Raw genomic sequence first — 23,260 nt, forward strand, 5'->3', positions numbered from 1 at the left:
GCCCGTGCGTCCAGGCTGGCGCCGCGCTGCGCCCCCCCTGCGCCGGCCTCTGCGGCTGCGCGCTGGCGGGGCTGAGGCCGAGGGGTGGGGGTCGCGCCGGGGGCCGGCGGAGCTCCTGTGGCGGCAGCGGCGGTAGCGGGAGACTGAGCGAGACTAGCGGCCGCTGGCACACCCGGAGGGAACAGAGGAAGCGGTCATGTCTCGCTACACGAGGCCCCCCAACACCTCCCTGTTCATCAGGAACGTCGCGGATGCCACCAGGTGAACGGCCGCGGCTGCAGGTTGGGGGCTCGGAGGAGGGGCGAGGTAACGGCCGCGCCGCGGAGCCCGGCCGAGGCCCGGCGGGGCTGCGCGGAGCCTCCCCGCGGGCCTAGGCTGCGCTGCCGGCGGAGGCGCCTCCCCGGGGGAGGTGTGAGCCCGCGGACTATTCCGCGGCCTGGGCGGGACTCGCGCCTCCGCCCTCTCGGCCAGCTTTCAGCCCCGGCGCCGCGCACATCGCTTGCCGGGCCCGCGCCGCTTTCCGCGCCTCAGCGCCGCAGCCGGCGGGCCGTGGGGCACGGGGCGCTCCTCTCCGGAGCCCAGATCTCTCCCCGCCTCGAGTCGGGAGGGTTTGCGCTCCAGCGAGTGCCCGCGTTTCAGCCCCTTTGTCGCCGTGCCCTGATAAAACCGCGCTTCCAACCCTCCTAGATGAAGAGGAATTGGAGCTGGTGAGAACGTACTGTACCATAATGCGTACTCGGGCCTTACAGTTTCTTTCCCCCGGTTGTGGTCTACTTACGGTGCTGCTTGCATTTTATTCACACAATTTTATTCTGCACACAAAAAATAACTTCAATGAATGAGATCGGTGCGTTTTTCTTTTAAAGTTCTGAGTCTAGTATTAACACCCTTTTTAATGGCTTGAGGGTAGACTCACCTGGTTGATCCTGATGCCCTACCCCTCTTTTGAGAATTCTGTCTACAGAGTGTCTGAACACATATTAAGGAATGACTTCTTCATATAGCACTTCCTTCCTTAATGGAGCTGGAGAAATTGGGGGCAGGGGAGAGGGAACTGTGTTAATAGACATTTTCATTTCACTGGGCTTACTTCATTTACTTCCCCCAACCTTTATACCTATGCAGTACTGTTTTATTGTATATAAGGGAGAGCGGAAGCTAAGCGTTGTAGTGATTTACCTGGGACTGACTAGACAGGTACAGATATATGGAGCTCTTGACTCCATACTCATCTGCGATAAGTATTATAATTTACCTTTGAGAAGTAAATAAATGTTACGTATTTTTTATTTTTTAGTTATTTATTTTATTTTATTTTATTTTATTTTATTTTAGACGAAGTCTCGCTCTTGTCCCCCAGGCTGGAGTGCAATGGCCCGATCTTGGTTCGCTGCAACCTCTGCCTCCTGGGTTCAAGCGATTCTCCTGCCTCAGCCTCCCAAGTAGATGGGATTACAGGCATATGCCACCACACACGGCTAATTTTTGTATTTTTAGTAGTGACGAGGTTCCGTCATGTTGGCCAGTCTGGTCTCCAACTCCTGACCTCAAGTGATCCGCACAGCTCGGCCTCCCAAAGCGCTGAGATTACAGGCGTGAGCCACCGTGCCCGGCCAAGTATTTTTTATTTGATCACCCCAAGTACACGTATCACAACTATATGCTGTGATTAATATATCTTAGTTAACATCTCAAAGGTGCCTTGTTTACATTTCTTCTCTCAGCCTGTTTATCAATATATTACATAGAAAACACGAACAAAATTCATGATTTGGGCAGAATTTAAAAACTTCGCAGTTGAACAGACAACTTGAAAACGGAATAAGCATCAAGCCTTTTCAGGGTGTCTGTAGAAAAATCAAAGGTTTCCAATTCTAATGGTTCACAGGGGCCAGCCAGGGTAATATAAACAAGTGAGGCTGCCAGGTTATAAGGCACAGTAGGATGGTGTGGACTATCAAATAGAAATAGAATAGCAAATAGAAAAGGAAATATGCCATCTAAAAGGAGCAGCATCTGCCTCTGGGCTCCAGCTGACAGCTGCCATGTAGACATCTGGACTTACTGTTAACGTATCTTCCTAGTTTTAAAGAGAAATCAGAAATCTGGATTTTGTATGTGTAAACTCAGTCTTTAGATGTTAGCATTAAGTTGAATCATATGAAAATCCCATTCGTGGCCGCGTGCGGTGGCTCACGCCTGTAATCCCAGCACTTTGGGAGGCTGAGGCGGGGGGATCATGAGGTCAGGAGACGGAAACCATCCTGGTTAGCACGGTGAAACCCTGTCTGTACTAAAAATACAAAACATTAGCCAGGCGTGGTGGCGGGCGCCTGTATTACCAGCTGCTTGGAAGGCTGAGGCAGGAGAAGTGTGAACCGGGGAGGTGGAGCTTGCAGTGAGCCGAGATTGTGCTGCTGCACTCCAGCCTGGGAGACAGAGTGAGGACTCCGTCTCAAAAAAAAAAAAGAAAGAAAGAAAATCCCATTTGTAGATTTGAAAGCTGTAAAATATAAGGCTGGGCGCGATGGCTCACACCTGTAATCCCAGCACTTTAGGAGACTGAGGTGGGCAAATCACTTGAAGCCAGGGGTTCGAGACCAGCCTGGCCTACCTGGTGAAACCTCGTCTCTACTAAAATACAAAAATTAGCCAGGCATGGTGGCTGGCATCTGTAATCCCAGCTACTCAGGAGACTGAGGCACGAGAATTGCTTGAACGCCAGAGGTGGAGGTTGGCAGTGAGCCAAGATCAGGCCACTGCACTCCAGCCAGAGCAACAGAGTGAGACTCTGTCTCAAAAAATAAATAAAGCTGTAAAATATAGCCTGGTGTATGACACCTGTAATCCCAATTACTGGGAAAGCTGAGGTTAGAGGATCACTTGAGCCTGGGAGGTCAAGGTTACAGTGAACTATGATCACACCACTGCACTCCAGCCTGGGGCAGAGAGACCTTTAGAAAGTTTAAAAAAATAAAAGCTGTGGCCGGGCACGGTGGCTCACACTGTAATCCCAGCACTTTGGGAGGTTGAGGTGGGTGGATCACGAGGTTAGGGGTTCAAGACCAGTCTGGCCAACATGGTAAAACCCCGTCTCTACTAAAGATACAAAAAATTCGCTGAGCGTGGTGGTGCACACCTGCAATCCCAGCTACTCGGGAGACTGAGGCTCTACTAAAGATACAAAAAATTCGCTGAGCGTGGTGGTGCACACCTACAATCCCAGCTACTGGAGGCTGAGGCAGGAGAATCGCTTGAACCTGGGAGGTGGAGGTTGCAGTGAGCCGAGATCGTACCATTGCACTCCAGCCTGGGTAAGACTCTGTCTCAAAAACTAAAAATAAAAAATAAAAGCAGTAAAATATTGGCAATTTCATGTTTATACACATTGTTTTAAATGTTTAAACGTCGTGTAGGCCAAATAAAACACATCTGCAGGTGACACCTGATCTCTGATCTATGTACTTCATTCACCAATGAGTGATTGAGACTGATAGTTGAGATTTACAGATTTCCTTTTCCATTTTTTCACTTTTTTTTTTTTTTTTAGCTCTACCACTGGCATACAATCAAAATCTACAAGATTATATTGCATGAATGAAATAATCTCTAACATTTGTTGAATACTCACTGTGTACTAGGTGCCATACTAAAAACCTTACATATATTAAATTTTCGCAGTAACCCTATAATGTACGGTGTTTTTTTTGTTTTGTTTTGTTTTGTTTTGAGACAGAGTTTTGCTCTGTCAGCCAGGCTGGAGTGCAGTGGCACAGTCTCGGCTCACTGCAACCTCCACCTCCTGGGCTCAAGCAATTCTCCTGCCTTAGCCTCCCGAGTAGCCAGGATTATAGACGTGTGTCACCATGCCTGGCTAATTTTTGTATTTTTAGTAGAGACGGGATTTCATCATGTTGGCCAGGCTTGTCTCGAACTCTTGACGTCAGATAATCTGCCCACCTCGGCCTCCCATAGCGCTGGGATTACAGGCGTGAACCACTGTGCCTGGCCATATGTTCTTTATTAACCCCATTTTACAGATGAAAAACCAACGTTTAGGTTAAGTATTTTGCCTAAGATCGAATAGCAGGTGAGTGATGATATGAAGTTAGAATCATCACATGTAATCATTAACTTTTTAGTACAAAGTGGTATACAGTATAAGTTAGCAATGTGACATGTAAACACGTTTTAAATTAGCTTTAAAGGTAGGGCACAGTGGCTCATGCCTGTAATCCCAGCACTTTTGGAGGCTGAGGCGGGTGGATCACTTAAGCTCAGGAGTTTGAAACCAGCCAGGGAAACATGGCAAAACCCTGTCTCACCAAAAAATTAAAAAATTAGCCAGGTGTGGTAGTGCGCACATGTTGTCAAACTACTTGAGAGGCTGACATAGGAGGATCGCCTGAGCCCAGGTGGTCAAGGCTGCAGTGAGTCAAGATTGCACTACTGCACTCCAGGGGTGAGAGTGAGACTCTGTCTCAAAAATAATTAAATAAATAGCCTTTAACATTTAGTATGCTTATAAACAGAATCTTTGGGGCCTGGCACAGTGGCTCACATCTATAATCCCAGCACTTTGGGAGGCCGAGGCGCGTGGATCACTTGAGGTCAGGAGTTCGAGACGAGCCTGGCTAACATAGTGAAACGCCATCTCTACTAATAATAGAAAAAATTGGGCCAGGCGTGGTGGCTTACACCTGTAATCCCAGCACTTTGGGAGGCCAAGGTGGGCAGATCACGAGGTCAGGAGTTCGAGACCAGCCTGGCCAATATGGTGAAACCCTGTGTCTACTAAAAATACAAAAATTAGCTGGGTGGTGGCAGTTGCCTGTAGTCCCGGCTACTAGGGAGGCTGAGGCAGAAGAATCGCTTGAACCTGGGAGGCAGAGGTTGCAGTGAGCCAATACTGGCCAGTGCACTCCAGCCTGGGTGACAAAGTGAAATTGTGTCTCAAAAAAAAAAAAAAATCACTGGGATAAAATGTTAAATAAAACATATGTAAAATTATATACACAGCATGATTTCAATTACAGTCATGCATCAGTTAAGGACAGAGACAGGTTTTGACAAATCCATTTGGTGATACTGTTGTTGTACAAACCCAAACCTACTACATAGTAAAGCCAGCTACACACCTAGGCTATGTGGTAAGGCCTGTTGCTTCTAGGCTACATAACTGTATAGCATGTTACAATACTGAATACTGTAGGCAATTGTAAGACATTTACCTACATGTATCTAAACATAGAAAAGACACTAAAAATATGGTGTACGAGATTTTTTAAAAGGTACACCTGTCTAGGACAGCTTTGTTATAAGATTATGGGGCCACTATGATATATATGGTTCATCATTGACTGAAACATTGTTATGTGGTGCATAACTATATTAAAAAATGAAAAAAGGAAAAACTATATATGGAAAATGAGACTAGGGCTAGGCTCAGTGGCTTATGCTTGTAATCCCAGTGCTTTGGGAGGCCAAGGCAGGAGGATCCCTTCAGGACAGGAGTTCAAGGCCAGCCTGGGCAACATAGCAAGACCTCATCTCTACAAAAAAAAAGTTAGCCGGGCATGGTGATGTGTGCCTGTAGTCCTAGGTACTGGAGTTCAAGGTTGGAGCAAGCTATGATTGCACCACTGCACTGCAGCCTGGGCAACAGAGTAAGACCCTGTCTCTAAAAAAAAAGAAAGACAAAAAGAAAATGAGACTAGAAAGAAATTCATTTGGACAGTAGGACTTAATTTTCCTCTTTTTTCAAATATTTTTCAAATTTTATTTACTAGGAATGTTTTAAAACAAAATCAATTTTTAGAAAATTAAAAGCAGAAGACACTAAAAGGCTTTGTGAATTAGTGTAAAATTTGACAGAAATGAAATTGAACACAAGAACTGAAGAAATTTTAAAAATAAGTTTTAGGCTGGGAGAGGTGGCTCATGCCTGTAATTCCAGGACTTTTAGGAGGCCGAGGTGGGCGGTTCACCTGAGGATCCCAGGCAGGCTGAGTCACGAGAATCTCTTGAACCGGGGAAGAGGAGGTTGCAATGAGCCAAGATCACGCCCTTGCACTCCAGCCTGGGCAACAGAGTGAGACTCAGTATCAAAATACATAAGTTTTAAAATGTGTGTTGTGTTTCTTTTCACTGGTGAAACAAGATGTGGCTTAGGAAAAATAATATCTTTGCTTTTGTAGTGTATAAAGGAATAATTTTTTAATGTCAAATATAGTGTATTAATGGAACTCCAGTCTAGGTGACAGAGTGAGATCTGAGACCCTGTCTCCAAAAACAAAAACAAAAAAAACAGAAAGTGTGAGCAAACTAGGAATAGAAGAGAACTTCTTAACATAATGAATGTCATCTATAGAAAACATGGCTAACATCATACTTAATGATGAAAGACAATGCTTTCCTTGTAGAATCAGGAACAAGAAAAGAATGCCACTCTTACAACCTCCAACATTTTATTGCAGGTCCTAACCAGTGCAACAAGGCAAGAAAAAGATATAAAATACAAAAATTGGAAAGATATAAGTAACCATTCTTAGGTGACATATTTGTTTACATAGAAAATACTAGGGAATGAACAAAAAAACTGCTAGAACTAGTAAGTTTAGTAAGTTATGAGGATATAAGGTAAATTTACAAAACCTTTATTTCTGTATATTAACAGCAAACAATTGAAAACAATGACAATTTAAAAATTGCATTTACCATAGCATCAAAAGGCATACTTAGGAAAACAGTTAACAAAAAACATGCAGAACGCTGTGCACCAAAAACTACAACATATTTTCAAGAGGAATTTTAAAAGCCAACATAACAAAATCCCATCTCTACTAATAATAGAATGAACTGGGTGTGGTGGCACATGCCTGTAATCCCAGCTACTTGGGAGGTTGAGGCTGCAGTGAGCCGAGATTGCGCCACAGCACTCCAGCCTGGGTGACAAAGCAAGACTCCATCTCCAAAAAAAAAAAAAAGACAAAACAGGTCTCACCCTGTCTCCCAGACTGGAGTGCAGTGGCATGATCATAGCTCACTGCAGTCTCAAACTCCTGAGCTCAAGTCATCCTTCTTCCTCAGCCTCCTGAGTAGCTGGGATTATAGCCACCACGCCCAGCTAATTTTTTAAAATTTTTTTGTAGAGATGGGGTCTCACTATGTTGCTCAGGCTGATCTTGAACGCCTGTGCTCAAGCAGTTCTCCCACCTTGGCCTCCCAAACTGCTGGTATTGCAGGTGTCAGCCGCCATGCCTGGGCAACAGTGGGAATTCTAACACATGTTTTTGGAAATGTAAGTTGGTTGGGCCACTCTGAAGAACATGTAGTGAAGCTGAGATAGGCATACCCTCCAGCCTACCAATTTCTCTGCTAGTGATACTGAAACAGGAGAATAGGGTCTGGAGGCAGGAAACCTAAGGCTGATTCACACTGACTTCCTAGAACGGAATCAAAAGGAGAACTCCACCTCTCTACACCCAAGTAACAAAAGGATCAGAGGCTACTCCCTTTGCATTGTATTACAGATAAAAAATGGAAAGTACCTCTGACTGGTCCCCTCCTGCAACCAATCAGACTGGTCCCAGGCCAAGTCTTCATGTGTAACTTTGTAGCTTTGCTTCAGCCTCTGATTGGTCGCCTCCCTCCACCAGACTGGTGGTGGGCCAAGTCTTCATTTACATAGGGTGTAACCAAGTAACCAATGGAAAACCTTAGAGGGTATTTAAACCCTAGAAAGTTCTATAACTGATGCACTTGAGCCGCTTGCTTGAGCCGCTTGCTTGAGCCTGCTCCCACTCTGTGGAGTATCTTTTCATTTCAGTATATCTGGCTTTCATTGCTTCATTTTTTCATTGCTTTGTGCATTTTGTCCAATTCTTCATTAAAAATGCCAAGAACCTGGAGGACTCATAGTCAAGACCCTCCATTGGTAACAGAAGGATGTAATATTTCTTTAAAAAATACTGAAAATCATGGCAAGTATGTCAAATACTGAGAAAATAATTTTTTTTTTTTTGAGACAGAGTCTTGCTCTGTCACCCAGGCTGGAGTGCAGTGACGCGATCTCAGCTCACTGCAAGCTCCGCCTCCCGGGTTCACGCCTTTCTCCTGCCTCAGCCTCCCGAGTAGCTGGGACTACAGGTGCCCACCACCACGCCCGGCTAATTTTTTGTATTCTTAGTAGAGACGGTGTTTCACCGTGTTAGCCAGGATGTTCTCGGTCTCCTGACCCGCCCGCCTCGGCCTCCTAAAGTGCTGGGATTACAGGCGTGAGGCAGCTGGCCCGGCCAGAAAATAAATCTTGTTGGTAGATACATCGGTGTTTATTATTCTCTGTACTTTTTTGAATGTTGAAGTAGATCATACCAAAAGTACAAAAATAAATGAAAACAAAACAACAGCTAACAGGTGAGGGAGTGGAGACAGTGAATGGGAATTGGCTCTTTTGAAAAGACCTGTTCCATCCAACTCCCATCACCCTTGGCTTCCAGGACTCCAGACCTCTTTGGCACACAGTGCTCCAGCCTCCTCCTTTATATTATCTGTGGTCCGTTTCCTCTTAGCCACTACATTTGGTTGATGGGATTTGTTGTCTTAGAAGACCTTCATTTGAATCCTAGCTCTGCTACTGGCTGTGTAGATCGCTGGGCAAGGTAACTTCTCTCACCTTCAGTCTCCTTAACTCTTAAATGGTAACAGTAATGTATTCTTTATTCATTGATAGGCAAATGTGTATTGAGTACCTACCGTGTGCCCAGCAGCTACATTAGGTACAGAGATACGCTGGTGAAGACACCTACTTTAGCAGTGATTCTCAACCTTCAGTCTCAGAATTGCCTATGAAATCCTGAAAAAATAAAACATAACTGGGCCTCACTAAGGAAAATACTAATTAGGTCCAGAGTTAATGCATCAGGTTGGAGTGCCTATGTCTGTAACATCCCTTCACAGATGATTACAGGACTCAGGAGAGGTCGAGACCCTTTATACCACTCCATGGTCAGTGGGAGCAGGAATTGTGTTTTTCTTGTTTCTCATATTCCTAGAGCCTGGCACATAGTAGATGCTCAATAAGTATTTGCTGAATTCTGAATAAGTGAAAGAAAAAGACGTTGTCACTGTCCTCAAAAACTAATAGTAAAAACAAACATGTTCTATTAGTATTAAATGAAATAAAAGTATGTCATAATATTGACTGAGCTACTGGCATATAGCGGATGCTTAGTCAATTTTTGTTGAGTCTTACATGTAATAATTTCTAAATCCCCATCTCTAGCCTTAATCACTGGCTTCTAATAATTATATTAATACACACTAATTAATATAATGCATATAATCACAATTTTCTGTTGCTTATAGAACTCTTATCGATGTTCTACCATCACCTCAAATTTTGCATTTCTAAACCTGAAAGTTGCTTTTGCCTCTTTTCTTCCTCTTTGATCTAGCTCTCTTCTAGTTTTTGTCACTGACACCATCTTTTTTCCGTTTGTCCAAGTTCAAAGCTTCTTAGTCATCTTTGAATCTTTATTTCTCCCGAGCCACATTGTATGATCATAGCTTGATGCTGAATCCCTATGATAGCACCATGAAGCAGTAGGGTGTAGTGGTTAAGATGCACCAGTGTGAGACTGAAAATTTGATTTCTAGCTCTGTCACTTGCTGGCTCAGTGACCTTAAAAGGGTTAATCTGTCTGTGTCACCTGTAATCTGCCTGTATCACCTGTAAATAACCTGAAATCTGTCTGTATCACCCGTAATTTGTCTATATCATCTGTAAATAACCACAGGGAAGTTGTAAGAATTAAGTGGTTGTAAGGTGAACAGTGGCTAATATATAAATGCACTGTAACTGTTAGCTATTATTGCTAAATATTTTGTCTCTTCAGTTAAATTGTAGCTCCATGAAGATGAATATCATGCTATTTAATTTTTTTTGGTATCCCTTCTGAAGTTCCTAATCACACTAGAAGGCATATAGCAGGCTCGAAATACCTATCAAATTTGGGAATACAGTAGTTACTTTGTTTTATGTTTAATATTAAAACATCCATTTTTCTTTAAACCCTGATAAATAATTTTAGGACTTCTTTAGAATCTAATGCTTGCTATCTGAAAACAAGATTAACATAAACATGAAATTAAAGTGAGGCAAAATGAATGTGTTATTAGTGCAACAATTACTTATTAGATCTTATAATAACTTTCAGAGGTGGATATCCTGGGTCAGTGTTTCTGGAAATTAAGTGTAACAACCACCTAGAGTGCTTGTAAAGATACAGATTTCCAGCCTCTAATCCAGACTTCCTGAATCAGAACCTCTAAGAGAGGTGTGAGAATCTGGGGAGGTTTTTTGGTGTTTTCTTTTTTTTTTTTTTTTTAAAGACAGGGTCTCACTGCCACCCAGGATGGATGGAGTGCAGTGGTGTGATCTTGGCTCACTGCAGCTTCAACCTCCTCACGCTCAGGTGATTCTCCCACCTCAGCCTCCCGAGTAGCTGGGACTACAGGCACATGCTACCACACCTGGCTGATTTTTGTATTTTTTTGTAGAGATAGGATTTCACCATGTTGCCCAGGCTGGTCTTGAACTCCTGGGTTCAAGTGATCCACATACCTTGGTCCCCCAAAGTGCTGGGATTACAGGTGTGAGCCACTTCGCCTGGCCTGAGAATTTTTTTTTCCTTTTTTTCCCTTTCTTTCAAAACCTGCATGATTCTTACAAAAAACAATTTTAGATAATGCTGGTCTAGATGATGTTCTTTCTTTTGAAGGTTTCAAGAGGATTTCTGTAGGCAAAATATTTTAATCCAGCTATTCATATTTCTTTGCCTTATTTCTAAAACACTTCAGGCCTGAGGACTTGCGCCGTGAGTTTGGTCGATATGGCCCTATAGTAGACGTTTACATTCCACTTGACTTCTACACTCGCCGCCCAAGAGGATTTGCTTATGTTCAATATCCTTTATTGTGTGCATGTGAAATACTGTATATGCGTGCTTATACGTATATGTATTCAGTAGCATATGTTACGAGATTAATATTGCCTAATTAAATGTGTTTATTTCTTTATCTCAGAAGATCTAAAGCAGTCCACAGTAGCTGGCAAGCACCCCCCAGTTTGAACCAACTTGTTAGCTAGAATCCAAGCATAAACCCAGCAGGCGAGACAAAAGGCACCTAAAGTTCAAGCATCAAGGAGTAAAGAGGGAGGGTGGACACAGATATAAAGACCTGGAAGAGGGGAAGTCTTTATCAAGCAAAAGACAAAGCCAACACCAGGTTGAGACTTCGGCTTTCCTACATTTACTCAGAGTTCCAGAGTCAAAGCCAAGTCTGATTTTGTTGGTTCTGCGTCTCTTGTAAAGTCCATCTTGCAAGCCTTAAAGAGTAAAGGTCAAGGTTCAAGATCAAGTGACATTGAGGTAATTGCCAGTCTCGTTTTATATTGCGTATCTTGAGCTTTTTCTGTTTGTTATTTTTTTAATTAAACCAGTGAACAACCTCCTAAAAAAAGTGATTTATTTTTATATAGCTAATTTCCATTATAGCTAGATTTAATATTATATAATTCATATACATAAGGAAGTTCAGTGGGATATTACAAACCAGTATATGTAATTCCAGATATTTACAGATTGTTCTTATGTTTCTTTTATATTTATATCCCAAGTAGTAAAAACATAAATGTTTGGCCGGGTGCGGTGGCTCACACCTGTAATCCCAACATTTGGGGAGGCTGAGGTGGGTGGATCCCCTCAGGTCAGGAGTTTGAGACCAGCCTGACCAACATGGTGAAACCCCGTCTCTATTAAAAATACAAAAATTAGCAGGGTGTGGTGGTGGGCACCTGCAATCCCAGCTACTTGGGAGGCTGAGGCAGGAGAATCTCTTGAACCTGAGAGGCAGAGGTTGCAGTGAGCTGAGATCACACCATTGCACTCCAGCCTGGGTGATGAGGGAAACTCCATCTCAAAAAACAAAAACAAAATAAATGTTTGAAGTGGTAGGTTCAAGAGTAGATACCATTTTGAAAGGACTAAATCAGTTTTTTGTTTTAACTCACTTGTATATGTGCAATTTTGTTTATAAGTAATGTCTCTTAAATGTCGAATTTAAAAGCCTTTTAATGAAAGAGTAATTTTAATTTCAGAATAAAGGCTTCTTCATGCTGATATTCAGTGAAAAACCTGATGGATCCTTTATCTGAAAGAAGGGAGTGAGTCCTAAACAGTTTGTAATTTTATAATGCTAGCCAAATTTGGACTTTTTTTTTTTGGTTTTCTTGTTTTCAAATTATACATGCATACTGCAGCCACACTATTGTAGACACTAAAAGTACAGTTACATGTTTGTTTTGTTCTTTTTATTTTTAGACTCACTCCTCTAAATCATAATGGGTCATTTGTTTTCATGAGAAAAAGTGAAAGTTTTTTTTTTCTGATTATTCATATTATATTGAAGATGTGAGCTTAATAACTTGAACTTGATTTTCATATTAATTTCATTTCATATGTAAATAATACTTTTAAAATATGTTTACTTGATATCTCATGTTCAAAGTGTCCTTAACAGCTAGTCATATTTGAAGATGTTCGAGATGCTGAAGACGCTCTTTATAACCTCAATAGAAAGTGGGTATGTGGCCGTCAAATTGAAATACAGTTTGCACAAGGTGATCGCAAAAGTAAGTGTGACTGAATGCCAGATTTTATTTATTCAGCAGAATGAGTTTCAGTGATGACTCATTTTCTAATTTAAAATTCTTTCAGTAAATGATTACTAGTTGAGTGTTTGTTACTGTGGTGTTTAGGTAACAAATTATGTCTTAAGTCTTGTTCTTTATGTTCCAGCACCAGGCCAAATGAAATCAAAAGAACGTCATCCTTGTTCTCCAAGTGATCACAGGAGATCAAGAAGCCCCAGCCAAAGAAGAACTCGAAGTAGAAGTTCTTCATGGGGAAGAAATAGGAGGCGGTCAGACAGCCTTAAAGAGTGAGTACAAAATACAAGAGGACCAAAAACTTCATTTTCTACTTTTTCTAGGAAATATATATAAATATATATGTTTTTTGATAGGGTCTTACTGTTTCCCAGGCCGGAGTGCAGTGGTGCGCGATCATGGCCCACTATAGCCTTGACCTCCCAGACTCAAGCAATTTTCTTTATGTTCCAGCACCCCAAGTAGCAGGTACTACCTGCTGTGGTGCAGGTGTGCACCACCACACTGGGCTAATTTTTTTATTTTTTGTAGAGATCGCAGGTCTCGCTATGTTGCCCAGGCTGGTCTTAAATTCCTTGGCTCAAGTAATCCTTCCACCTCAGCCTCCCAAAATGCTAGGATTACAGGTATGAGCCGCTGTTCCCAGCCTGGAAAATATTTTAAAGTTTTTATAAACAGTCCAGCTGAGTCATTTTGCTTAATGTATGAACATAATCAATTTTTGTTAAAAGATAACACTCTTCTCTATTTATCATATATTGTTATTTAACTTGGGTTTATGGGATTAATTCTTATGTTAAAGTTACAGACTTAACTTTATCTTTTTACATGAGAAGATAATATATAGTGAGCAGAAAACAAAAAGTAAAAAAAAGTACATACTCAGCCGGGTGCGGTGGCTCACACTTGTGATCCCAGCACTTTGGGAGGGTGAGGCAGGCAGATCATGAAGTCAGGAGTTCAAGACCAAACCGAACAACATGATGAAACCCTGTCTCTACTAAAAATACAAAAATTAGCTGGGTGTGGTAGCCACACGCCTATAACCCCAGCTACTCAGGAGGCTGAGGCAGGAGAATCTTTTGAACCTGGGAGGCGGAGGTTGCAGTGAGTCGAGATCACACCACTGCACTCCAGCCTGAGCAACAGAGCGAGACTCTGTCTCAAAAAAAAAAAACAAGGTGATAAGTTTTAGATAAATAAAATTTTCCTAAATGTGCCCAACAGTTTGTTATCTTTAACTTTAAAAATGTTTAAATGTAGAAGACATAGAATAAAACGTACAGGTGCAGTATTCTCAGCACTTTGGGAGGCTGAGGTGAGAGCATCACTTGAGGCCAGGAGTTTGAGACTAGCCTGGCCAACATGGTGAGACCCCATCTCTACAAAAAAAAAAAAAAAAAGAAATATAATAAAATCGCTTGTGAAAGGTGGTTGACTAAAGTTAATGTAAATCAATGTACTTATAAAAGATAAGTTATCAAGAATAAATTCCAAGTATTGAAGAAGACATATTAAATAGTAATTTTGGGGGAGGGGAAAAGATATTTTGAAGAAGACATATTAAATAGTAATTTGGGGGGAGGGGAAAAGGTATTTTCAAGTTATTTATTTTGCTAGCCAGTTTATCACAACAGAAATTAATTATATGAACCAGGCATGGTGGCTCATGCCTGAATCCCAGCACTTTGGGAGGCCAAGACAGGTGGATTACTTGAGGTCAGGAGTTCAAGACCATCCTGAGCAATATGTTGAAATCCTCTCTCTACTAAAAATTCAGCGTCGGCACAGTGGCTCATGCCTGTAATCCCAGCACTTTGGGAGGCCATGGCAGGCAGATCACCTGAGGTCAGGAGTTCGAGACTAGTCTGGCCAACATGGCAAAACCCTGTGTATACTAAAAATACAAAACTTAGCTAGGTGTGGTGGCACACGCCTGTAATCCCAGCTACTTGGGAGGGTGAGGCAGGAGAATCGCTTGAACCTGGGAGGCGGAGGTTTCAGTGAGCTGAGATTGCTCCACTGCTCTCCAGCCTGGGTGACAAAGCAAGACTCTGTCTCAAAAAAAAAATAAAAAATAAATAATTTAAATTGATTTTTCTAAATGCATTACAGCCTTAGTGAACCAGTTTTTTTCTCTTGCTCGATTTAAATAAGGTGAATATTCACATCATTTTCTGCCTTCTAGTAGAAGTAAAGTATAATACTTGACTGTCTCAAGTCATTATGGAGTATCAGGGATAGAAGGACCACATCTTTCAGGACAATGCTATTCTGCTTTGTACTTGTTATAAGACCATTGCTTAACCTCCCTGACCCCAGTTTTTCTCTCTTTAAAAATTGTATTATGGCCAGGTGCAGTGGCTCACACCTGTGATCCCAGGACTCTGGGAGGCCAGGGTAAGATCAGTCCAGGAATTCAAGAGACCAGCCTGGGCAACATAATGAGACCCCCATGTCTACAAAACAAACTAAAAAAAATTAGCTGGGTGTGGTGGCACACACCTGTTCCAGCTACTGGGAGGGAGGGAGAGAGAGGGTGGACTGAGGTGTGAGGACTCCTTGAGCCCAGTAGGTCAAGGCTGCAGTGAGCCATGATTGCATCACCACACTCCAACCTGGGCAAGAGAGGAAGACTGTGTCTCACAATAAATGAATGAATGAATGAATGAATGAATGAATGAATGAATGTAAAAAAAAGGTATTCCATAAATCTTTGTTAACTTTATATCAAGGAATGTGTATGTTAGAACTCTAAATGTTCCTAACAATGTTAAAATTGCTCCTCAACTCCCTTTTCTTTAGTCCAAATATATTATAGCATCCTTCTTTTACTATGTTAGGATTTTTTTTCAAGGACATTTTCTTCATTTTGCTTCCTACAGCTGTCTACAAAATGAATGAAATTTAATTTCTAAAAGACTGTGAATTTATTCCAGAATATATTCTACATCAGTATATTTTCAGTATAAATATATAATAAAAAATTCAAGAGAGGCCAGGTGCAGTGGCTCATGCCTGTCATCGCAGCACTTTGGGAGGCTGAGGCAGGTGGATCACTTGAGGTCAGACAAGCCTGGCCAACATGGCGAAACCCCGTCTCGGCGAAAAGTACAAAAATTGGCCAGGTATGGTGGCATGTGCCTGTAATCCCAGCTACTTGGGAGGTTGAGGCAGGAGAATCGCTTGAACCCGGGAGACAGAGGTTGCAGTGAGCCATGCTTGCCCCACTGCACTCCAGCTTGAGTGACAGAGCAAGGCTCTGTCTCAGAAACAAACAAAACAAAAAATTAAAGAGGCTCTGCATGGTGTTATCATTTTCCAAAGAAAGCTTTTTAAATTTCTTCATCTAGTTCAATGTTACTATCTAGTATCATTTTTCTTCAGTCTAAAAAATATTTAGTATTTCTTTTTTTCCTCTTTCAGCTCACCAGGAAGTACCAGGGCAGTGATATTTAGTATTTCTTGTAGTATGCATCTGCTGATAGTGAATTCTCTCAGCTTTTGTCTGAAAACATCTTTAATACTCGTTTGTGAGAAATATTTTTGTTGAGGATCAAATTCTATATTGGCAGTGATTTTATTTTTCTCTTTAAAAATGTCATTCCATTGTTTTTCTGATACCCATTGTCAGTTGTCAGTCTTATGATTGCTCCTTTGAAGGTAATTTGTCTTTCATTCTCTGGCAAGGTTTTCAGATTTTTTTTTTTTTTTTTGAGACAGTGTCAGTCTGTCACCGGGGCTGGAGTGCAGTGGCACAATCTTGCCTCACTGCAACCTCCGCCTCCCAGATTCAAGCGATTCTCCTGCCTCAGCCTCCCACTACCACACCCAGCTAATTTTTATATTTTTAGTAGAGGCGGAGCTTCTGCATGTTGGCCAGACTGGTCTGGAACTCCTGACCTCAGGTGATCCGCCCGCCTCAGTCTCCCAAAGTGCTGGGATTACAGGCATGAGCCACTGTACCCCGCCAGTTTTCAGATTTTTCTTTGACTTTGGTTTTCATCAGTTTCACTGTGATGTGCCTAGTGTAGTTTTCTTTGTCTACGTGGGTTTATTGAGCTTTTTGAAATTGTGAGTTAATGCTTTTTGTTAGTTTTGTAAAATTCTATGCCATTATCTCTTCAAATATTGCTTCTACCTTACTCAGTCTTTCCTCTTGCCTGTGTGACTGTATGCTATACATCTGTTGTGTTCTTCTATGGATTTCTTAAAATTCCTTTTGTTGCATTGTATTTCAGTAGGATGTTTTTCTAATGATATTTTAGTTAACTTTTTCTTTTCTTTTCCTCTCTTCTCTTCTCTTCTCTTCTCTTCTCTTCTCTTCTCTTCTCTTCTCTTCTCTTCTCTTCTCTTCTCTTCTCTTCTCTTTTCTTTTCTTTGACTTGGAGGTTTTCTCTTGTTGCCCAGGTTGGAGTGCAATGGTGCGATCTCGGCTCACTGCAACTTCTGCCTCCCAGGTTCAAGTGATTCTCCTGCCTCAGCCTCCCAAGTAGCTGGGATTACAGGCATGCGCCACCACGGCCAGCTAATTTTTGTATTTTTAGTAGAGATGGGGTTTCACCGTGTTAGTCAGGCTGCTCTTGAACTCCTGACCTCAGGTGATCCACTTGCCTTGGCCTCCCAAAGTGGGATTACAGGCGTGAGCCACTGAACCCAGCCTAGTTCATTATTTCTTCTGCTATATCCAATCCGGATTGCTGTTAAGACCATCTAATGACATTTTAATTTCAGATATCATATATTTTTAGTTTTAAATGTCTATTTATTTCTTTTTATAGATTCTAGTTTTCCACTGAAACTATCTTTTTATCTGTTTTGTCTTTTCCTCTTATTTTCTTGAACATATTATTCATAGTAATTTTTTAAATTCCTGTTTGATGATGCCAATATCCAAATCACTTTGGGAATGATTCTTTTGCCTTTCATTTTCCTTAGTTTTTAGTTATTCTTGCCTGTTTTTTTTTACATGCCTCATAATTTTTTAAAATAGCATGTTGGACATGGACAAAAAATTGTAGAGGCTCTGCATGACATTATCATTCTCCAAAGACAGTTGTTTTTTTCTAGCAGGCAGAGTACTGGCGGATCACTTTGATCTTAAGGCTTGGTTTTGGGCGTTGTTAAAGCTGCTCGTTTTGGCTTTGTATTTATTCCTAGGGCATGGCCCTTGCCTCTAGAATGGAGCCCTTCTGGGTTGTTGCCTAATGTTCCTCATTGACCTTTTGGGAGTTTGGACTCTAATCTCTCTCCCCAGCACCATGTGTCTGAAAAAAATTTCAGCTCATTTCTTGAATTTCTGAATTCCAGTTTTTTGCTGGCCCCTTGGAATCTCTTCCCATACACACACAACTTAGAAGATGGCCAGTGATTTAAGGAGAATTTGTAGGCAAATTTTAGAGATACTTTTTGATCTCTAATTCACTCATCTCTAGAGTTTTTGCCTCTCATGTCCCACCCATTTTGGTAGCCCTGAATTCTAACTTTTCTCTCTTCAGCTTAGTCAAAAAGCCATTTTCTGGTTGGGCTCAACTCCTGCATGCTGTCATTTGAAAAATGGTTTTATTTATTTATGTATGTATTTATTTATTTATGAGACGGAGTCTCGCTCTGTCACCCAGGCTGGAGTGCAGTGGTGCGATCTCGGCTCACTGCAACCTCCGCCTCCTGGGTTCTGCCATTCTCCTGCTTCAGCATCCCGAGTAGCTGGGACAACAGGTGCCCGCCACCATGCCCGGCTAATGAAAAATTGTCTTAGTAATAAGAGCCAAGGCTTGTAATCCCTCAGGTTCTTCCTGCTTGTATTGATTATCCTCCAGTGCCTTTGAACACTGTTTTATAAGTGTTGTGTAGCTTTTCAATATAGCTGTTTTCGGCCAGGCGTGGTGGCTCACACCTGTAATCCTAGCACTTTAGGAGGCCGAGGCAGGGGGATCACCTGAGGTCAGGAGTTTGAGACCAGCCTGACCCCCATCTCTACTAAAAATACAAAATTAGCTGGGCGTGGTGGCACATGCCTGTAATCCCAGCTACTCCAGAGGCTGAGAGAGAATTGCTCAAACCTGGGAGGCGGAGGTTGTGGTGAGCTGCGATCGTGCCATTGCACTCTAGCCTGGGCAACAAAAGTGAAACTCCGTCTCAATATATATATATATATGTGTATATATATATATGGCTGTTTTATACGGGAAGATTAGTCTAATACAAGCTGTTCTGTCATGGCAGGACCCAAAAGTCCTGCATCTAGATTTTTATTTTTATAAGCATTATTCGAACTGTAAGTAATTGATTTTTTAATCTTTTTTTCTTCAGATTTTTGTACCTCTTAAGAGCTGTATAACCCAGACTAAATATGCAGTGCATTCTTCAGAACTGATCCCTATAATATACGTCTAGCAAAGTAAAAATTTTTGGCTATGTATTCTAGTATAACAAATATTACAAACTTGTTACTTATGTTTGAACCAAAAGCATGCATAATAAAATGAGAAATTTTTTAGCTTATCTAGTAAAAATATAACTAATGTTATGTAAAGTATGTAAGTTCCTCAAAGTGTTCTTTCCTGATCTCTTATTTTGTGTGAAATATATCCTCTAACATTATGGATGTTTGCAGGTCTCGACACAGGCGATTTTCTTATAGCCAGTCTAAATCTCGTTCCAAATCATTACCAAGGCGGTCTACCTCAGCAAGGCAGTCAAGAACTCCAAGAAGGAATTTTGGCTCTAGAGGACGGTCAAGGTCCAAGTCCTTACAAAAAAGGTCCAAGTCAATAGGAAAATCACAGTCAAGTTCACCTCAAAAGCAGACTAGCTCAGGAACAAAATCAAGATCACATGGAAGACATTCTGACTCAATAGCAAGATCCCCGTGTAAATCTCCCAAAGGGTATACCAATTCTGAAACTAAAGTACAAACAGCAAAGCATTCTCATTTTCGGTCACATTCCAGATCTCGAAGTTACCGTCATAAAAACAGTTGGTGAACAGCAACAGAAAGAGCACCACGCAGTCTTTAATATAAGTTATTAAACTCTCATTATGTTAAATAAAAATTCTTTAAGGCATACAGAAAATGCGAGTTGATATTACTTTGGGCATATGGAAGAAATAAAATCTCTAGCTTTGGATTAATAAAAATGTGGTCTCCATTTAAAGGGCCTGCGCTACAAATTATGATTTGTCTAATGTCACCATTTTATGGACCATTTTTTATTTACATTGTGGCAGAAGGGTACTTTTCAAGGGAAATGAGTAAACTGGAACTAATTTTTAAACTTCTACTTGGATAGAATTGATTAGTACTATTAATAATACCTTTTACACAAATATTTTTGACTTTAAAGCACTTTCATGTAAAAAGTAACTATGACTATAATTGCATAGAGCAGACTTAAGCTGTTTGACACCTATGTCTCTTTTGTGTCTTCTGTTTAAACTTGGACCAATTCCTGGTGGATATTAGTTCATATTACAAAATTCTGACGTTCCAAAAAGTAGAATTTATATAGAGATCAAACATTCAAAAGATACATTCTCTCCTAAGCTCAAAGGTTATAATTTTATTGGGTAGAACAGTATAGGTAAGTTGACATGAAATTGCATCCTGTACCATGTCCACATTAGTAATATCAAAACTTTTGAGAAATACTGGATTTTGAATGGTTTGAGACTAATTCTTTAAAAATTAGGCTGAGCAACACTCACAATCCAAAAATATTCATTTTAAGCCTTACACATTTGAAGAGTGGTACATTTTGTATAAAATCATATTTCATACCATTATTTCCACATACCTACTTTTCATCTGCTGCTTAATTTTTTCTTTTTAGAGTTCTTGCTCAACTTTAAATGTTATAGAATAAGTCTTACTATTTTTGAAAGAGTGTTTAGTACCTTGTATTAAGAAACTTGGCCAAGTGTGGTGGTTCACTCCTGTAATCCCAGCACTTTGGGAGGTTGAGGTGGGCGGACTGCTTGAGGCCAGGAGTTTGAGACCAGCCTGGGCAACATGGTGAAACCCTGTCTCTAAAACTTAAAAAAAAGAAGAAGAAACTCAAGACTACATCTTCAAAAAACAATTTCGTATTATTTGAATTTTACATTATACTGCCCTTCATTTCTGACAGCCAAATAACTTTGTTGATATTTATTGCTTTTGTAGTTGTTATAACTAATAATTTCTTTGAAAATGTGTTGTAGTTTATGTTTTTCAAAGGATTTTGGTAGTATTTGTGATAGAATGATTTTGCATATGATTATTATAGGGGATATATTTATAGAACTCTACTTGTATACTTTGCGACTTATGAAAACTTAAAAGTTCTCAACATATATAGTTAGTATTTGTATCCAGAGTATTTAAGAAAAAAATCTGTCTTATATTTTTAGTATATAGGAGCCAGTGTTGCTTCTATTTGTTTTGAATACAAATTCCATTTTTCTTTGCTTATTAGATCCCATATGTAAGAAACAACTTTACACAATAATTTGTATGCTGGTAATATTTGGACAAGTGCCATAAATTAATGTATATTTTACTTTCTGAATAGATTTTCTCTAATCATAGCAAAATTTATTTCAAAACCACAACTCTTTGAAGTATTCAGCTATAATAAAATTTAGTTATAAAATTATGTGGCACTACTGAATATCTAAAGGATAATCTGAAGAATGAGTAAGACAAATATTGAAAGTAATTTTTAGTATTTTCAAAATGTTTAGGATCATACACTTAAATGAAATCATTTTAAAAACTAGGGGCTGGGCACAGTGGCTCACACCAGTAATCCTAGCACTTTGGGAGGCCAAGGCAGGAGAATTGTTTGAGCCCAGGAGTTTGAGACCAGCCTGGGCAACATAGCAAGACCCCTTTATCTATAAAAATAATAACTAGGTACTATTGTGAAAAATAACTAGGGATTGATTACAGTGTCTTTACTATGTATTCACAAATTGATTTCTATATTCCCGAACATATTTAATCCTTTGATTTACCTCTGACTAGGTTTGTCATTGTAATCCCTAGGCTGCTTAGGAGGATACCATTTGGTTTGATTAAAAAGCTGGAATGATAACAGCTCAAACTCTTGAGCATTTAGTACATGCTTGGCACTGTTCTATATGTTTTAAGTTATTCACTCATGTATTTAACCATCAACACTCTCATAAGGTAAATATCCTGCAGTTACTTTTGCACCAACCTAATACCACTGCAGACAAGGAAACAGATGCAGAGAGGCTAAGTTACACACAGCCATAAACTTCGGATCAGTAGAGTGACTGGGCTTCGAAGTCCTCTTCCTGACTGCCGTTCCCGTGTCTTTTGCAAAGAGAAGTCTTTGACAGGTATATGCTTTATTAAGATCATGCTTAGAAAGAAATGAGAGAACAGAATTAGAAAAAGAAATGACTGTAGGCTTCAATGAAAATTACTTTTGTGACTAAGTGAAAATTGTTTGGCTAGGTATCTTGGAAAATTGTCTTCTGGGAATATCTATATTCTAGGGTTCACTTTTGTCTTAGAATTGTTTCTTGGCCCATTTACGAGAGATACTTTGTTTATGAATAAATGTTTTAATTTTAGACATCTGTGATCAGTTCTTTTAAAGTGACTATACTTATTTAAGTACTTCCCAAGTTTAGTGCAGGGGTACTACCTACCATTTATTCAGGATCATACAGGATAAGTTAGGGTTATAGAAAATAAAGACTGCCATGAGAGCTGCTTACTTGCTTTTTCCCAGGAATAATGAACAAATAATTTCTGTATAGCAGCTGACATTTTTCGGTGTTAACAGATAAAAGGGGAATTTGCTGAAAATTTTTTTGGAGCCTCGGATTTAATTTTATGCCACTGGGCTAATTTATTTTTAAATGTAAATTAATTCCAGTACTTTATTTGTAAAGTTTACTTGAGATCTAACTATTCTAAGACATGCTGTTGCATTACAAATAAGAATTGCTGCTTTTATTTTGATCCCATTGCCAGAGGCAAAATTAGTCAAAATTTAAAGGTATGTAGAAATACTTTTGTAATCCTTCTAAACTACATTAAATTTCTGGCTGACCATGGTGGCTCACACCTGCAATCTCAGCACTTTGGGAGGCTGAGGTGGGCAGATCAACATGGTGAAAGCACGTCTCTACTAAAAAATACCAAAAAAAATTAGCCGGGCATGGTGGCGCATGCTACTCAGGAGGCTGAGGCACGAGAATCTCTTGTACCTGGGAGGTGGAGGTTGCAGAGAGCCGAGATAGTGCCACTGTACTGAAGCCTGGGCTACAGAGTAAGACTCTCAAAAAAAATAATTTATTAGATTTAAAAACTAAATTTGTTTTCCAAAGACAAAGAGAGTAGTAGAATATGTAGGGTACTTGTATAGATAGATACATGCTACTTAATGCAGTACAGTCTGGTGCAGGTGATCTTAACGTGGCATAATAGACCCAGAGCTTCAAGTCTAGGCCGTGTAAAGTGAAATGCCAAACTACCGTGTGTGCATGTCTCAAAAGAAAGGTGATGTAGTT

The 23,260-nt window shown here is 40.5% G+C and overlaps 1 protein-coding gene across 9 annotated transcripts; it reads left to right on the forward strand.

Moving 5' to 3' along the window:
- Nucleotides 1–73: 73 nt before the first annotated feature.
- Nucleotides 74–22,315, forward strand: SRSF12 (serine and arginine rich splicing factor 12). 9 transcript variants are annotated; one of them, XM_065543743.2, is made up of 6 exons: nt 74–261; nt 11,086–11,432; nt 12,161–12,226; nt 12,571–12,694; nt 12,861–13,002; nt 19,347–22,315. In XM_065543743.2, the coding sequence occupies exons 5-6, from the start codon at nt 12,872–12,874 to the stop codon at nt 19,714–19,716; spliced, it is 501 nt and encodes a 166-aa protein (XP_065399815.1). In that variant the 5' UTR covers nt 74–261; nt 11,086–11,432; nt 12,161–12,226; nt 12,571–12,694; nt 12,861–12,871; the 3' UTR covers nt 19,717–22,315. The 9 variants fall into 9 exon arrangements, with proteins under 9 accessions (XP_065399815.1, XP_065399817.1, XP_005552437.1 ...); XM_065543745.2 differs by having other exon boundaries at nt 12,583–12,694; XM_005552380.5 differs by lacking the exons at nt 11,086–11,432; nt 12,161–12,226 and adding an exon at nt 10,861–10,965 and having other exon boundaries at nt 12,591–12,694.
- Nucleotides 22,316–23,260: the final 945 nt, after the last annotated feature.

Source organism: Macaca fascicularis, chromosome 4, assembly GCF_037993035.2.
Source record: "Macaca fascicularis isolate 582-1 chromosome 4, T2T-MFA8v1.1".
Lineage (NCBI taxonomy): Eukaryota > Metazoa > Chordata > Mammalia > Primates > Cercopithecidae > Macaca > Macaca fascicularis.